General features: G+C 37.6%; 1 protein-coding gene across 2 annotated transcripts in view; it reads right to left on the bottom strand.

The window, feature by feature from the left end:
- col14a1a (collagen, type XIV, alpha 1a) overlaps positions 1 to 14,232 on the bottom strand; it is a 173,775-nt gene that overhangs the window by 60,078 nt on the left and 99,465 nt on the right. For both annotated transcript variants that reach the window (XM_078933438.1, XM_078933439.1), the window contains exons 24-27: positions 13,090 to 13,236; positions 12,201 to 12,275; positions 11,054 to 11,193; positions 5,967 to 6,090 (exon numbers count right to left, since the gene is read on the bottom strand). In XM_078933438.1, coding sequence (XP_078789564.1) covers positions 5,967 to 6,090; positions 11,054 to 11,193; positions 12,201 to 12,275; positions 13,090 to 13,236 — 486 coding nt within the window. The remainder of the gene's footprint in view (positions 1 to 5,966; positions 6,091 to 11,053; positions 11,194 to 12,200; positions 12,276 to 13,089; positions 13,237 to 14,232) is intronic.

Raw genomic sequence — 14,232 nt, 5'->3', positions numbered from 1 at the left:
CTGATTGGCAGTGGAAATCAAGCGATTCATTTATTTTCTAGGGGGTTTAACAGTCAGGTATTTTGTTTTGTCTTGCAAGTAGATCGCCACATACTAGACAATCAACATTTCTCTGAAAAGAAATGCGGTTTCTCTATTTTATGGTGCTAAAATGACCCTAAATAGAATATCCAGTAAATGTAAATATAACTTCTTACCATGCTATGGTGTTTTTTTTATCATTTTAAAAAGTATAAAAAACACGTCCTGCAGAGGGTATTTAAACTGATCTAAACTTTACAATTTCATTATGTTAATGCAAACCAGTAGGTGAGCCTTTTTATCGAGTACAAGTCACTATTTAATGCCAGGATTAGCATACTGTCCATCATCTTTTGCATTTTTTCATATAGCTCCTCTGCTCATCTCCACCTGACCTTTTCCTAATTAAAGACTCAACCACTGATCCTCCACAGTCTGCTGTCCTTTCACACTTTCTTCTCTCACTAGTCTTGTTTTCTCAGGAGTGTGTCAAAGTTATTCAGACTCATTAGGGTGTGTTGCTCTGATTAAAGAGAAAATTGTTCGTACGTTCAACAACCAAACAGGAGGGTTTGCTCTAATTGGATGAGTTACCAGTGGTTGAGCATCTGTGACTCATTTATTTTTCCTGCCATACCAAGCAGGAAGCTCCAAGAAAAGAAGCTCGATGAATGGCAGTAAAAAAAAAAAAAACAAGACAGAATAAATGAAAAAAAAAAGAGAGTCTTGTTTATGATCAGTTACGAATCCATGCAAACCACTTCAAGGTTGAAAAAACTATCCCTTTGATAGTCATTTGATTAAGATCAGTTACCCATTGACCACCAAAAAGACTTTGGCAACCCACTTGACATTTTTCTGTGGAGGAAAAAACAAACTCAAAAAACCCAACACAATTCTGCAAGGAGGATGAGATGCAAGTGTCTGTTACTCTATTTATTTTAGGATCACGTTTTATTTGTGGTATTTTTTAGATAGACAACTATGAGATGACATTCATAAAAGAAGAACTCCAGAGACTCCGCCAACATGAAACCACTTGACAGCTTGATGTAGCAAACACTAGAGTTCTGCAGTGTTACTTTTGGTTTTGCATGAGGGAAAATAATTCATAAAACAGATTTAAAAGTTAGCAACATAGTTTTGTAATGAACAATTTTTTTTTGCTTATTTTATCCAAGATATTATATTTTTCATGTTATCTTGCAGAAATATGAGAGCATGTGTGTTCATGTAATATTACAGAATCAGCTGTGTTATGCAAACATGTTTTATAATTTAAATATCTTTCTGAAGGTGTTCTGCTTCCATCATTTATGCACCTTCTTGGCCATCAGAGTTTAAATGGCATTCACCCAAACTTCACTATAACCCTTGAGCCATCCTATGGGGTCCAGATGACCCGATCCTTACATTGACGTGTTATCCCTAGCGTGACACAGGTGGATAAAGGTGAAGAGGATTTCATGTCATCCATGGATACCAGTTAAGATCACAAATGATTGAAGAAAAAAGGTTTATTGCACTGTCTTGTGGGGTCTAGATGACCCCACTCCCAATGTCAAGCCTAGGATAGCACAAGGGCTAAAGGTCTTATATACACCTGTGGCATGATGGTTACTGCTCTCGTCTCACAGCTGGAAGGCCCTGGTTCAAATCTCAGCTAATACTTTTCTGAGTGGAGTTTGGATGTTCTCCTTGTGTATGTGTGGGTTTTCTTCAGGCTCACAGTTTCTTCCCCCTGTCCAAGAACATGCTTCATAGGTTTAAGTGTCTCCAAATTGCCCCTTGGTGTGTGTTAGTGTGTGGCCCTGCAAACAAAATGGTGACCTTTTTAAGGTGTATCCTGCCTTTGTGGTTGGCTCTAGAAACCCCAAGACCCTGAAGGGGATTCAGCATATTCTGAATAGTATGCGTTTACATTTGTGATGTGGATAGTTTAACCATTTAACCATTAAATTTAACCATTTAACCGTTTAAGCACTGTCGCCGGGTGATTTTCACCCGAGCAAAACTATTTACACGAATTTTAATATGTCTGGTTTCAAATTCAAATTAATTTTATTTATAAAGCACCTTTCATGTCAAACAGACAGCTCAAGGTGCTTTCCATAAAAAACAAACACGAATACAATAAAAACAAACCCCACATATGAAATAAAATCATTAAATAAGCCCCTCATAATAAAACACACAAAAACAAAGACAAGTAAAAGAGAAAAGACAGAGCTTAAGAAAAGAGAACCCAGAAAGCGCTGTCCGCCCTGTCCTCCTGTTGGCCGGGGTGTCAGCATCTATGCAACACAAGCACAACTCAGCCCAACCCCCAGGCCCAGAGCACCAAACATTAGCGCACCAGGCCCGGCAGCCCGGGTAGTCGGAACAAGAGATGCCAGAGGACAAGCATGGCCAGAATCTCTTGGAGCCCAAACATTAACTCCCCGGCCAAGGGTGAGAAAACACTCGTAAACAGTCTAAAATGTAAAAGTAATAAAATAAGAAAGTTAAAATATAAAAACAGGTAAAATATGCAAATATTAATTAAAATAAAATAAGATTAGATGATTTAGTGCCTAAAAAAGTAAAATATAAATTAGAATAAGTTAAGATATAAAAGGACTAAAAGACATTAAACAGATTAATATTTGATAAAATGGCATATAAAATATAAGAGTAAAGATACCACATATAAGATCTAATTAAAAGCTAAGTTAAATAGATGAGTCTATAGTTTCTTTTTAAAAACCTCAACAGAGGATGAGGCCCTCACATCCTGAGGCAGGCTGTTCCACAGACAAGGTCCGTAGTGTCTAAACGAGGCCTCGCCATGGATTTTTGTCTTAGGGACCATCAGCAGGCCCGCGCCTGAGGATCTAAGGGCTCTGGGAGGTTCATAAGCTAAAAGCAAGTCTGATATAAATGAAGGACCAAGGCCATGGACAGTCTTAAAAACTATTAAAAGAATCTTAAAATCAATTCTGAAGCCGATAGGGAGCCAGTGCAAAGATTTTAAGATCGGTGTAATGTGCTCCCTCTTCCTGGTTCTCGTTAAAAAGCGTGCAGCAGAGTTCTGGACTAGCTGTTTCAAGGAGTCTGTGCCTTCACCAGGGAAGTCTCACATGTCCAAGGAATGGGTGGACCAAAGACCAGGTTTCTAGTATCATTTTATTTATTTATTTATTTTTAGGATTTTTTGTTTTTTAAAATCTTAATTTTTTAGTAACAAACCACAGTTGAAAATAAAATAAAACCACTCGAATTTATCATGTATTGATCTATTTTTTATAAGTACTTTTTGTGGGTATATTATATTGGGAAAAATTATCCAGAAAAGTGATGGTGTAAAAAAAAAAAAAAAGGAAAAGTGATGGTGTAACCTTTTATAACGAAAGTGTTAAAGTCGGTTCTATAAGACAAAAATATCTATAAAACATAGTCAGAAACTGATCTCAATTGCTATTTTACTATGGAAATATCTCCATGAGTACATCCTTATGCAAAGAAAGAACAAAGACTACAAACTACATCTCATTGTGCTGCATCTTTAGAAAACCTTAATGACTCCATTTGCAGCGAGAAAGCAAAACCCAGATGATCCCATTCAATAACTCAAATCCTTAAAATGCTTTTCTGGCATATTTCTATCAGAAGGTATTGACACTTGAACAGAGGAGCTAACAGTCTTTTAAAATAGTAGTTTCTTTTCCAAGTTATTAGTGAAACAAAAAGAAAAAAAGATGCTGAACAAACAATCGTGCTGCAAAAGTTGAAGGTAGCAAAAAATAAAAAAGGAAAAGAATCTCTGAAATGTCATAAAAAACACAAAACATCCCAGAGGAAAAGGAAGAAGGAAAAGGACCAATTATTGAAGTTTTAAAGGTAACGGTTTCCTCTCTGGAGAGACATCAAAATCACAGCACACAGTTTATAGTAATTATCAAAGTATTAAAGCCTCATTGTGTTTTAAGATAGTAATAAATACCTATACTCAGCGATCAAAAGCTCTGTGGACATTGGAACAAACTGGTTCACAAAGGCAGCTTAAATTAATGATTGAGGTTTTGGGGGACAACAATGTTGTCCTTTCACAACTGAAGAAGTTATATTTGGGGCTACATTAAATATAGAAAATAGGATAAACACCAGAGATGGGGAAAAAAAAAGACTAAGAAAGACTAAGTACTGCACTTTTCTGGAGTGTCATGTGAAACACACATCAAAACAATAAATTTGATTTAAAGTGTTTGTCAAAATGTGTATGAAAAAGACAGGGACAGACATTAGTACCTATGTTTTGATAAATGTGCATCTGGATTTTCTGTTGCAGGATATTCTTTGATTCTGGAAGACTTGCTTTGTTAAAAGAGAAAAAAAATAATAAGGAAATGTAAACACTTTAAAGCAAAACAAAAAGACAAAAGAAGGATAGAAGTTTAGCTTCAGAGGTGCAGATTTGTGCTGCTCAAGGACACAATTAAATCACTGAGCTGTGACACAAACTGCAAAAAAATTAAACTCAAATAGAAAACCTGTGTTACTTCCGGTCGCAGGGTCATATTTTACTTTAAAATTGTAAATTTTACAATTGTTGTGCCTTAATGAATAGTGACAGATTGTATAATTTCAGAATATGAATATACATTCAATCATCTTCTTCCGTTTATTCCCTTTCAGGGTCGTGGGGCTGCCGGCATGTCCAGAACATCTCCCAACCTCCGGGAGTCATCCAAATTAGATGCCAGAGCCACCCCATATTTGCAGATTTGGCGAAGGCAGGGGCCACCCTGGACAGGTCGCCAGTAGAGTGGAGGGTAGAGTGTCCACACACTCACATTCACACCCAGGGACAATTTAGAGTAACCAATTAACCTATGGACGGTGGGAGGAAGTCGGAGACCCCAGAGAAAAGCCACGCATGCACGGGGAGAACATGCAAACTCCACACAGAAGGGTCCCCCCATTGATGTTCTGGTCCCCCAACCGGGACTTGTACCGAGGGCCTACTTGCTGTGAGGCAAGGGCGCTAACCGCTGCGCTACCGTGCTGCCCCAGTATATAACAATTTCACTCAAATTGGGAAAGTCTTGTGCAAAATTTCAATTTGAACAACACCTTTGCCTGCAAACAGTAACAGAGGCACAACAAAAGCAAGGCTGAGCATAAAAAAATGCAAAGTAGAGCAACACCGAGCTAATTGTTGTAGCATCAGCAAAGCACTGGCTTCTGTCTTTATGTTAAACCTTTTGGTTTAAAGATGAAACGATCTGTGTGTCCATAATTCTTGATTTGTAACTTGTGTCTGCCTGTTTGTGTGTAATATTGGATGTGTGCGTGACTAAGTGTACTTGCAATTGTGTATTCAGATGTACACTTGAATGTCAGAAAGGTATGAAAACCAAAAACAATTTACACACGCAAAACTTGAAATTACAGCAGCTTAAAAGCTTTATATGAATTCAAACGGCTCTTTCAAATCTTTAAAAAGTACGCACCGATTGGTTGATACACAAAGACTAAACCGCATTCACGCAGAGGTCGAAGTTACAAGTTCACTAGGAGTTGTGAGACTCCTTTCATGTCAGATTTGTGTGTAGATGATGCGTTTAAATGCTGCCGAGTCATCAAAGTTTTCTCATCAGCCACTTTGATCTTAGATTATGAATATCTAGTTAAAAAAATGACTTTTGTTCCACTTTATTAAAAACATATGCCCAGATAATTAATGTTTAAAAGACAAAAAAATCTCAATAAATGCTTGTAAAACACTCATTACTTTAAAATTAAAAATTTCAAAAGTAATCGCTCTGTTGATTAGCCAAACCTCTTACAGCGCCTCAAGCAAAATGTGTAGCGATGTGGTGAATGTGTCACAAATTAAGATGTGAAAGGCATTTACTCTAATTTTTGCATTAAGGACAGCACAACAATTATAACCAGTTCCTAACCTGTCTTGGTGTTGCCGCCCTTATATTTGATCTTGTGAATTGCTTCCAGCAGAGCTTCTTTGTCGCCATGGGAACTCAGCTGAAATTCGGTCCTCGCATCATCACTGAACTGAGCAATGGCCACCTGGAGGAGAGGGAGGAAAATAAGTTCTGAAAAACACATATCAAATCAAACTTTCTTTTATTTAAAAGAGTTTGCCCCAAATAAATCCTCTGTTATCATGTGTCAGTCATAAATCATGGCTAAAGGGGAATTATTTCGGAATTCTGAAGCCAAATGGCTGTGCGGTGAGAACTACAGTCTAATGTCCACCTAATTATCACCATTGCAAAAACATCCTTTTGAAAAAAAAACACACAAAACATTAAACACATGTTATGTCTGCTAAAATTCTGTTTTATGCATTTGTTGTACAAAAACAGTCCTGACTGGATAAAACTACAAGACACAAGGAGCTTAAATAAAGGGTATTAATGGTTTGTGGGTAGGGAAGAAAGATAAAAGCATTAATGTGTCTAATGTTTTACTTTGGTTTTCTGCAATGGGCTTAATGTAGAAATTAAACCATCGTGCTTTCATTACTCTGCCTGAGTGCATGCTGTACTCAATGGGTGCTTTTTCACAGGCATTGAGGTGCTTATTCTCCTTTACGCTGCTAGAAAATATAAAGCGGTTAGTTTCCCTTTCAGTGCATTTCAGGTCTTGTGAACCAATGGCAACCATAGACTATGTCGGGGCTCCTCAATCCGTATACTTCAGATCTACCAGCCGGGATTTGCCTGGTCAGGTGTATTTGTTCAACCAGTGTTGAATAACCCGCGTCCTTTAATTAGCAGCAAGCGGTGCAGATGGAGCTAAAAGCAGGAAGGATGGTACATCTTGAGGACCTGGGTTGAGCAGTCCTGCTTTATAGATGACACGGAGGAAGACGAATCATGAAGTCATACGATCAGATGGATTTTTTTAATTATATAGTAAGGGCTTTGTTTTAGCTTGGGTTACTCTCCGCTTGTTTATCTAACCTTTGGTTTTCTGCAATTGGACAGGGCAATCCATATTGTCATCTGCTCAGTAGACCATATATTAAACCAAGACACGACCAAAAAGTTCATTATTTATGAAGCCACCAGGACGCCAGGGCCACCAGAGCTAGAAAGACACTCTCCAATGAAAATTGTGTTTTTAACATGCTCTTGTAAGTTTTTTCTGGTGATGGAGGACACACGTAAAGAAAATGAAGCTTAAAATGACATTTTTAAGTATTTCTTTATTCAAATTGTTGTGAATCAGGAGCAGACAAAAAGATCTGTTTGAAAAATAAAAGCCTGTGGCATGATGGGACATTCAGGCAGGCTTCCCTCCATGGCAACAATTTTGCCCACAACTCAGAGACAAATTTCTGATGAACTCTTACTACTCTGTAGAAACTATATAATAGAAAATAAAAAGTTTTTTTTTATTTTGACTAAAAACTGCATAATCAAAATTAAAAGACCATTGAGAATACCTTTACAATAGTTTAAAAGACGATCGGAAGGGGTCTCTAAAATAAGACTTTAAGTTGCCAGTTCTTCAGTAAATTTGTTGAGAGAGGGTTACGGGGTGCAGTTTGCAAAGCCACAAAATCAAATATTAACAGCAATAATTTTGGTTATCTAGCCCGTTTCAGGAGAGAGAAAAAGTGTTTTTGAAATGCATATTTTTACCTTTTAATTCATGTATTTAGAAATGTTACATTTCAAACTAAATATTTAGTTAGCAGGCTATTAAATTTAAAGTTCAATATTTTCTTATAATTATATATTTAGTTAACAAATGAAAAGTTGAATTTCTAAACCAAAGATTTAACTTTATAAAATTAAACATTTAGTTTACAAATGAACCATTTAGCTTCATAACAAAAAATGTATTTCTTAAATAAATATTTATCAGAAATTCGGTCCTTCCTGGACGAGCCATTAACACGCTCATCCAGTGTTTTTGGCCAGCAGATTGGACATGGCTGACATATATACTACTGAACGGAGCATCTCTGACGTCACCCATTCATTAACTCATGAACTCCACCTAACTTGGACATTCCAAATAAGGGGAGAAGAGGCATGACGGAATGAAGTTGATTTCCCCCTTTTGTTTTTTGTCCACACCCATGGTTCCCTCGGTCCCTCCCTGCTGACGCTAACCGCTTTAGCTAAAGTCATCAGTATCTCTATTATTTATATCATTAAACTTGTGTTGGTGTTTTACACATAATATTTAAAGCGGTGCTAGTCACTTTTGGAAAACAACAAAAACATTTTTTCCCCGTATTTGGATACAAAGAGCCACTTTTAACTTTGAAACATGGGTCATCTGGTGATATTCACCAACTGTATCTATGTAAGTCCAGACTTAAATTTTTCCTTCTCTGCTGTTTAAAACTCTTTCTGTTTCTTTTAATTTATTTTTTTTATTTAGCTTTAATTATAACTTCTTATATTAATTATAATGTATTTTACTTTAATAATGCAAAAGCTTTTTACATCTCTGAAAACACTTTAAATGGCCTCTGTGTAAAATAAGTGCAAGTAAACCTTAGTCTTGTTTTAAGCTTTGTGTTTGGAAGAAAGTTAATGTTTGAGCTCCTTTAAATTAGACATTCACAGAATAATGGACAGCAAATTAAAATACATCTACCTAGTTTAATGCGATCCCCAAAGAATTTCTTTCACCAGCTGTCACAAAGTTCTTCAGTTATTTATGTTGGTAATGGGACAGATTTGGGAGCTTTTTGTGGTCGTTCACTCGATTTCTGGCATTATGTGGATGTGTGTATATTCCTAAAATTGAGATTTCTAATTGCCTTAGTCTTAGAGAGGTGAACAACTGTCATTTATCTACACTGCTGGCTCAGGCTGCCCTGCCTTTGCCAGCTCTCTCCTCACTGCAGGAACATTTCTTGCATTACAGTCCCTGCTTTGCTGTTAGCTTTCTGCTGCCAGATAGTTTTAGAGGGACAGTGAGGATAGCAGAGTGCTTAACTGCAGACACTACACAAATGAAACAAAAAGGTTTAGCAAACAACTGTACTGTACAGTGAGACAAATGACAAATTCCCAGGATAGCTGATAGACTTAAACTTCCAGGGTGTTCCAAAGTTTCTTCACTATGACATGCCCATAACATCTCCCAACCTCCGGGAGGTATCCAAATTAGATGCCAGAGCCACCCCAGATTTGCTATCTGACTCACCTCTCTCTTCACCACGACACATCAGTACAACATTTGCATGACTGGAAACCGCACCAATCCACCACTGGGTCTCATGCTACAATTTTTCCCCACTTACGAACAAGACCACAAGATTTTCCCCCTTAGGACTTCTCCACCAATCTAGAGAAAACAAACTATCTTTCTCCTGTCAGATTTGGCAGTACTGACCCATATTCCAGTCGCTTCACACTAAGCTGCAAACTGTCACAACCCACACTGGAGGTCTTGGCCTGATGAAGCCTACAGGACAACTCCATCTGCAAGAAGCAGAGATAAAATCCTGGAAATGGCACTGCTGTTCCTGAATTCGAGGTTTGAGTACTGGGTTAACTCTTTCTCTCCGATATTCTGAATAGACTTTTTCAAGGAGGGTAAAGAGTTTGATCCCCTGGTAGTTAGAGCACACTCTCAGATACCCTCTATAAAAAGTGGAATCACCATTGTCACTGCCCCTGACAATCTTGCAATGCTGCAAAGAGATATCAACCAAGACAGACTTATGCCATCCAGAGACTTAAGGTAATCAGAGTTTACTTCATCCAACTCCAGCCCCTTGTCACTAAAGAGACCCTCAAATAGCTCAGTGACTTTAGCTCAGATAATGACCATCCCTGAGTCCCTAGCCTCTGCTTCCTCAACAGAAGGTTGTCTAAAGGGTTGAGAGGATCTTCAAATTAATCCTTACACTGCCCAACAGTATCATAGTTCAAGTCAAAAGTTCTCCATTCCATCAGAAAATTGTGCTGGCAGAAAGCTGTTTTCCCCTTCTAAGGCACTGCCAGAATCTCTTCGAGAATCTCCTGATTGATGGTCCCTTCTCCATGGCCTCAACAAACTTATCCCAGGATCAAGTTTTTGTCTTCACAACTGTCCAGCTCGCAGATTGTATAGATTGCTACTACATGTCAGCTACTTCAGCAGTTCCGCAAGTCAGTCAGGCTCAGCAGGATTCCTTCTTCAGCTTGATGGCATTCTGTACTTGGTGTCCACCACCAGGTTTGGGGATTGCTAACAGAGATTGAGAACATGGTCCACTTGGACTCAATGTACTTGGCCTCATCTGATTCTTCTTTGAAGTTTTCCTGGATGAGGGAGTTAAAGACCTCTCTGATGGAGGGCTCAGCCAGATGTTCCAAGCAAACCCTCACTGGGCTTAGCGATACAAAGTCTTTCTGGCTACACCCCCTCTCAACTCTCAACCCTCAAGTTTCCAATATAAATAGCCAAAGGTTGCCTGAAATGTCTACAAAGCCATTCACAGACCTGCTGCCTTGTGTCCATGGGGAAAGTCCCAGCCACCAATTAAGACCTCTGCCAGGACCTGACATCTGCCAAGTCATAAGGGGGTTCTAAATAAATAAAAAACAGCTAAGCAAAAAAAAAAAAGATTCTCTACGGCTTTAAAATTCATTTTCACTTTGGCAATTCTTTAAAAGGTACAAAACCGTGACACTGATTTCACAGAGGAGTTAAACTAGTTGGGCTAAAAAATTAACTAGACAATATGTGTTGCTGCAAACAAGCTTTGTGACCCGTCATTGATAGATATTAAAAATGAACAATCAGTTCTGTTTCCCTTTGTCCAGACACATTATTTACATTTGTTAAGTATGGACACTTTGTATTCACTTTTGTGTGTGTATGTTTGTGTGTGTGTGTGGGGGGGGGCTTTGAGAAGAATGACTAAATTTAAACTCTGACAAAGACGGAAGACGTCCTTTGAAACATGTAAGGTGTGTGAGATAAAAACACAACCGTGTCTGATAAGAACCTAAGAAGTCAGTTAAAAGATGAATGTAAAGTGATGTAAGTGTGAGTTAGCTTCCCAACAAACCTGAGTGCCATCTGGTCCAATCAGATCTAAGGATCCCATAGTGCTGTACAGAAAATGTGTAATCTTCATGAAGTTGTCATCTCCAATAGACCAGGAACCATCAACAAGGAACACCAGGTCAGCCTTGGCCTCTTTACACACTAGACAGAAAGAACGAGAGGACTTGTCTTTTTCATGTCACATTTAGCTAAATATTTTAAGGTTAAGGGTTGATGCCTTTTGGTTTTTCTCTCCTATAGAAGTTAAGCTGCCAATGGAGCCACTGGTCAAACAAAGGTCAGAAATATGAAGAATAGTACTTGAGACAGACTCAGCAGGTGTGTCTGTGTCCGTCTGTGAAACTCCGAAGTGAAATACCAGTATTATATAATAAGTCTAAGATTCTTGCTTTTGTTATTATGATAGCTATTAGTAGACTGTTATTTTAGGATTAACCTGTTGACATAAGACAATGAGTTACTTTTAATAAACCTAAAATATGTTTTTCTGTGATGCAATCAAAAAAAAAAACATCCACACACAGCACAGATGTGTTTCAGCTATACCATTGTCTCTCTTTTCTTTTTAATAATTATGACGTCAAAACTCATTATGGAGATAAGCGACTGCTTCATGAATGAAGCTGGCTAGGGGCAGATGACAATAGGGCCATCTCTACAAACATAAAGCCACTGCCGGGCTCCATATGGTCTCTGAATCTTTAAACTCCAGCTGCTAACAAAATAAAAGCATCCACATTTCTGCTACATTTGTGTTAAAAAAAACTATTAACTTGTCCTGTTAGTGTTTTTTAATGGATCTTGGATCACAGAGTTTAATTGTAGGTTGATGATAATAATATTAATAAATATTGTTTATCATCCACTTTTAGTTTTCAAAGTGCTACCGTTGCTGTCATCTCAAAATTAAAGCAAGAATTTAGGACAAGAAAAAAAGTCAAGATAAATAAAACACAACAATTAATTAAACCCCAACAATATATTAATTTTGTGAGTGGATGCTTCCACTCACATCCTCTTAACACTACCAAATCTTTTGTGTGTTTTATGGTGAAAACTAGTTTTCTGTCAAGTCTAACATTTATTTGACCCCATGTTTATGAAAATCCTCAAATAATGAAGACAATAATATTGATGTTACCCTTTACCTTCTTTGGCAGGTGGAATGGTGGGGGGTTGCTCTGTGGTGGGCGGCTCAGTTGGATGCTGAGTGGGTGCTGACACTATGTTTGTCACAAAAATATAAAAGGACAAGATGGTGGTAGCAAGAAGACACAAACTGAAAAACATAAATGGTCTAATCTTCCATCTATCTTCAATGTACCTCTCTAAACAAAACACTGCATCATCAACACTGCTTCTTTTGAAATCTATTTTTGCTGGACCAATCTTCTCCAGTACAGGTGTTTTTATCAGATGCTGCAAGAACAATCCTTAGCTTGAAAAATGAATTTCTTTGTGCAAGGGTTCTTGCAGCTTCCTGTTCAAATTAAAGAGGTTCATGTAATATCCTGAGAAGGTAACCATTAAAAGGCTCCTAGCCTTTTCAAAGAGCAAGATTGAACAAAGGGTTCTGTTTCAGACTAATGAAGATACAACAGTGGCAAAGGAAACTTGTTGACATTATTTTAAGCCATCTGAGCTAGTGACATATTGAATACTAGTGCAAAAATTTAGATTAGACAACACCAAAACAGCTTGATGGTCACTCACAATAGAGAGGAACAAACTACAGCTCATTATAATATAAATTTTTCAATTAAAAACCCTTTGGTACACCTTGTGACAGATTAGCAACCTGTCTAGGGTGTGCCCTGCCTTTCCCCAACAATAACTGGAATAGGCTCCAGCAACCCCGTGGCACCCAAAGATATTAAGCAGGTCTGGAAGATGGATGGATATGTTTTGGAGCAAGGTATAAAAAGTATTTCCATAAATGTGGCTGAAAGTTAAAATTAAAAGTAAATCAGGAGTTCTTTGGTCCCACTTATCAGTTTTGGCTTAATTATTCAAGTGTTTGTTAAAGAACATGCCTACATGTCATTTCTGTGATGGAGACTGGTGGTCCCTCCATGTCCTGTACTTGCGTGTAAATACTGATCTGGTATTGGCTACTGGGGGTGAGGTCATAGAAACAGTGACGAGAAGCTCCGCCTTCCAGGTTAACTTCCTGCCTTTGACCATCTGTAAAAAATCAGAGTGAAAAACGAATTGTTTAGAGAACAAACTTTATTAAAGCAGCAATGCTCAGCATCGATTTAAAGTCCAAGAGTTGTGGCAGGATCACCTGGGGGAAGGGTTGAACAATAATTTAAGTCCATATACTTTATTTATACAAATAAAACAAAGTGCTTCTGCATTGAACCACCCAGTCAGCCACTTTGGGAAATAAAGCCAGACACCCTCAAAGGGGTTTACTTCAACACAAATGCAAGAAAAAGCATAAATATATTTCTTTAACAACATTAACTAAAAAACCATTTGATCAAGCTATCACAGTATTCGTAAAGCAGTATACCAAAGTAAGACTGTAAAGAAGAAAAATCAGTCACTTAAATGTCCAACATTCACAAGTTTGCAACACTTAAAGCACAATAGCACAAAAGTAATGTCTCCAACTGAACAGATTGACAAACAGCTGCAGCAGAGATGACTGGAAACAAACAAAGGTTTGGATATAGAGAAGGACACTGTCTTTAAAGACATGCCTCCTGAGGCTGTTGTCAAAACTGCCCCGTTGACTTTGGGGAAGCAAACCCATTATTCTCTGACTTTAATTGTGTAATCAAAGAGACAAGTAAAGATGTGAATGTTGCTGCCAAAACCAGAACATACTAGATCCCAGCATTTTAAACGGAACCAGGTAAAAATACAAACACAAAACTTCTCAAAGCCAGTCAAAAGTTACCTGCTTTTATCAAATTAAATGTTTTTCAACGTTTTTTTAACCCTGAAATGACTTAATTACAAAATTATTAACGCGATAACTAATTCAGATTACCTTAATACAAAGATCTATAAATGTTTTGCTTTTGATTTTTTGCCTAATGCTTAGCAGAAACTGTATTTATTTACATGAAACATCCTTATACTGTTTTTCCCGATATGTCTTAAGAAAAATAGAATAATTTAAACATGTGGGTTTCTTTTCTACATGTAGCTCTGAAATTCCAAATGTGT

Source organism: Oryzias latipes, chromosome 16 (genome assembly GCF_053564925.1).
Source record: "Oryzias latipes strain Hd-rR chromosome 16, Olatipes_Hd-rR_3.1".
In the NCBI taxonomy this organism is placed as follows: domain Eukaryota; kingdom Metazoa; phylum Chordata; class Actinopteri; order Beloniformes; family Adrianichthyidae; genus Oryzias; species Oryzias latipes.
The sequence above is the reverse complement of the archived record's forward strand: the minus strand, read 5'-3'. Positions and strand labels throughout refer to the sequence as shown.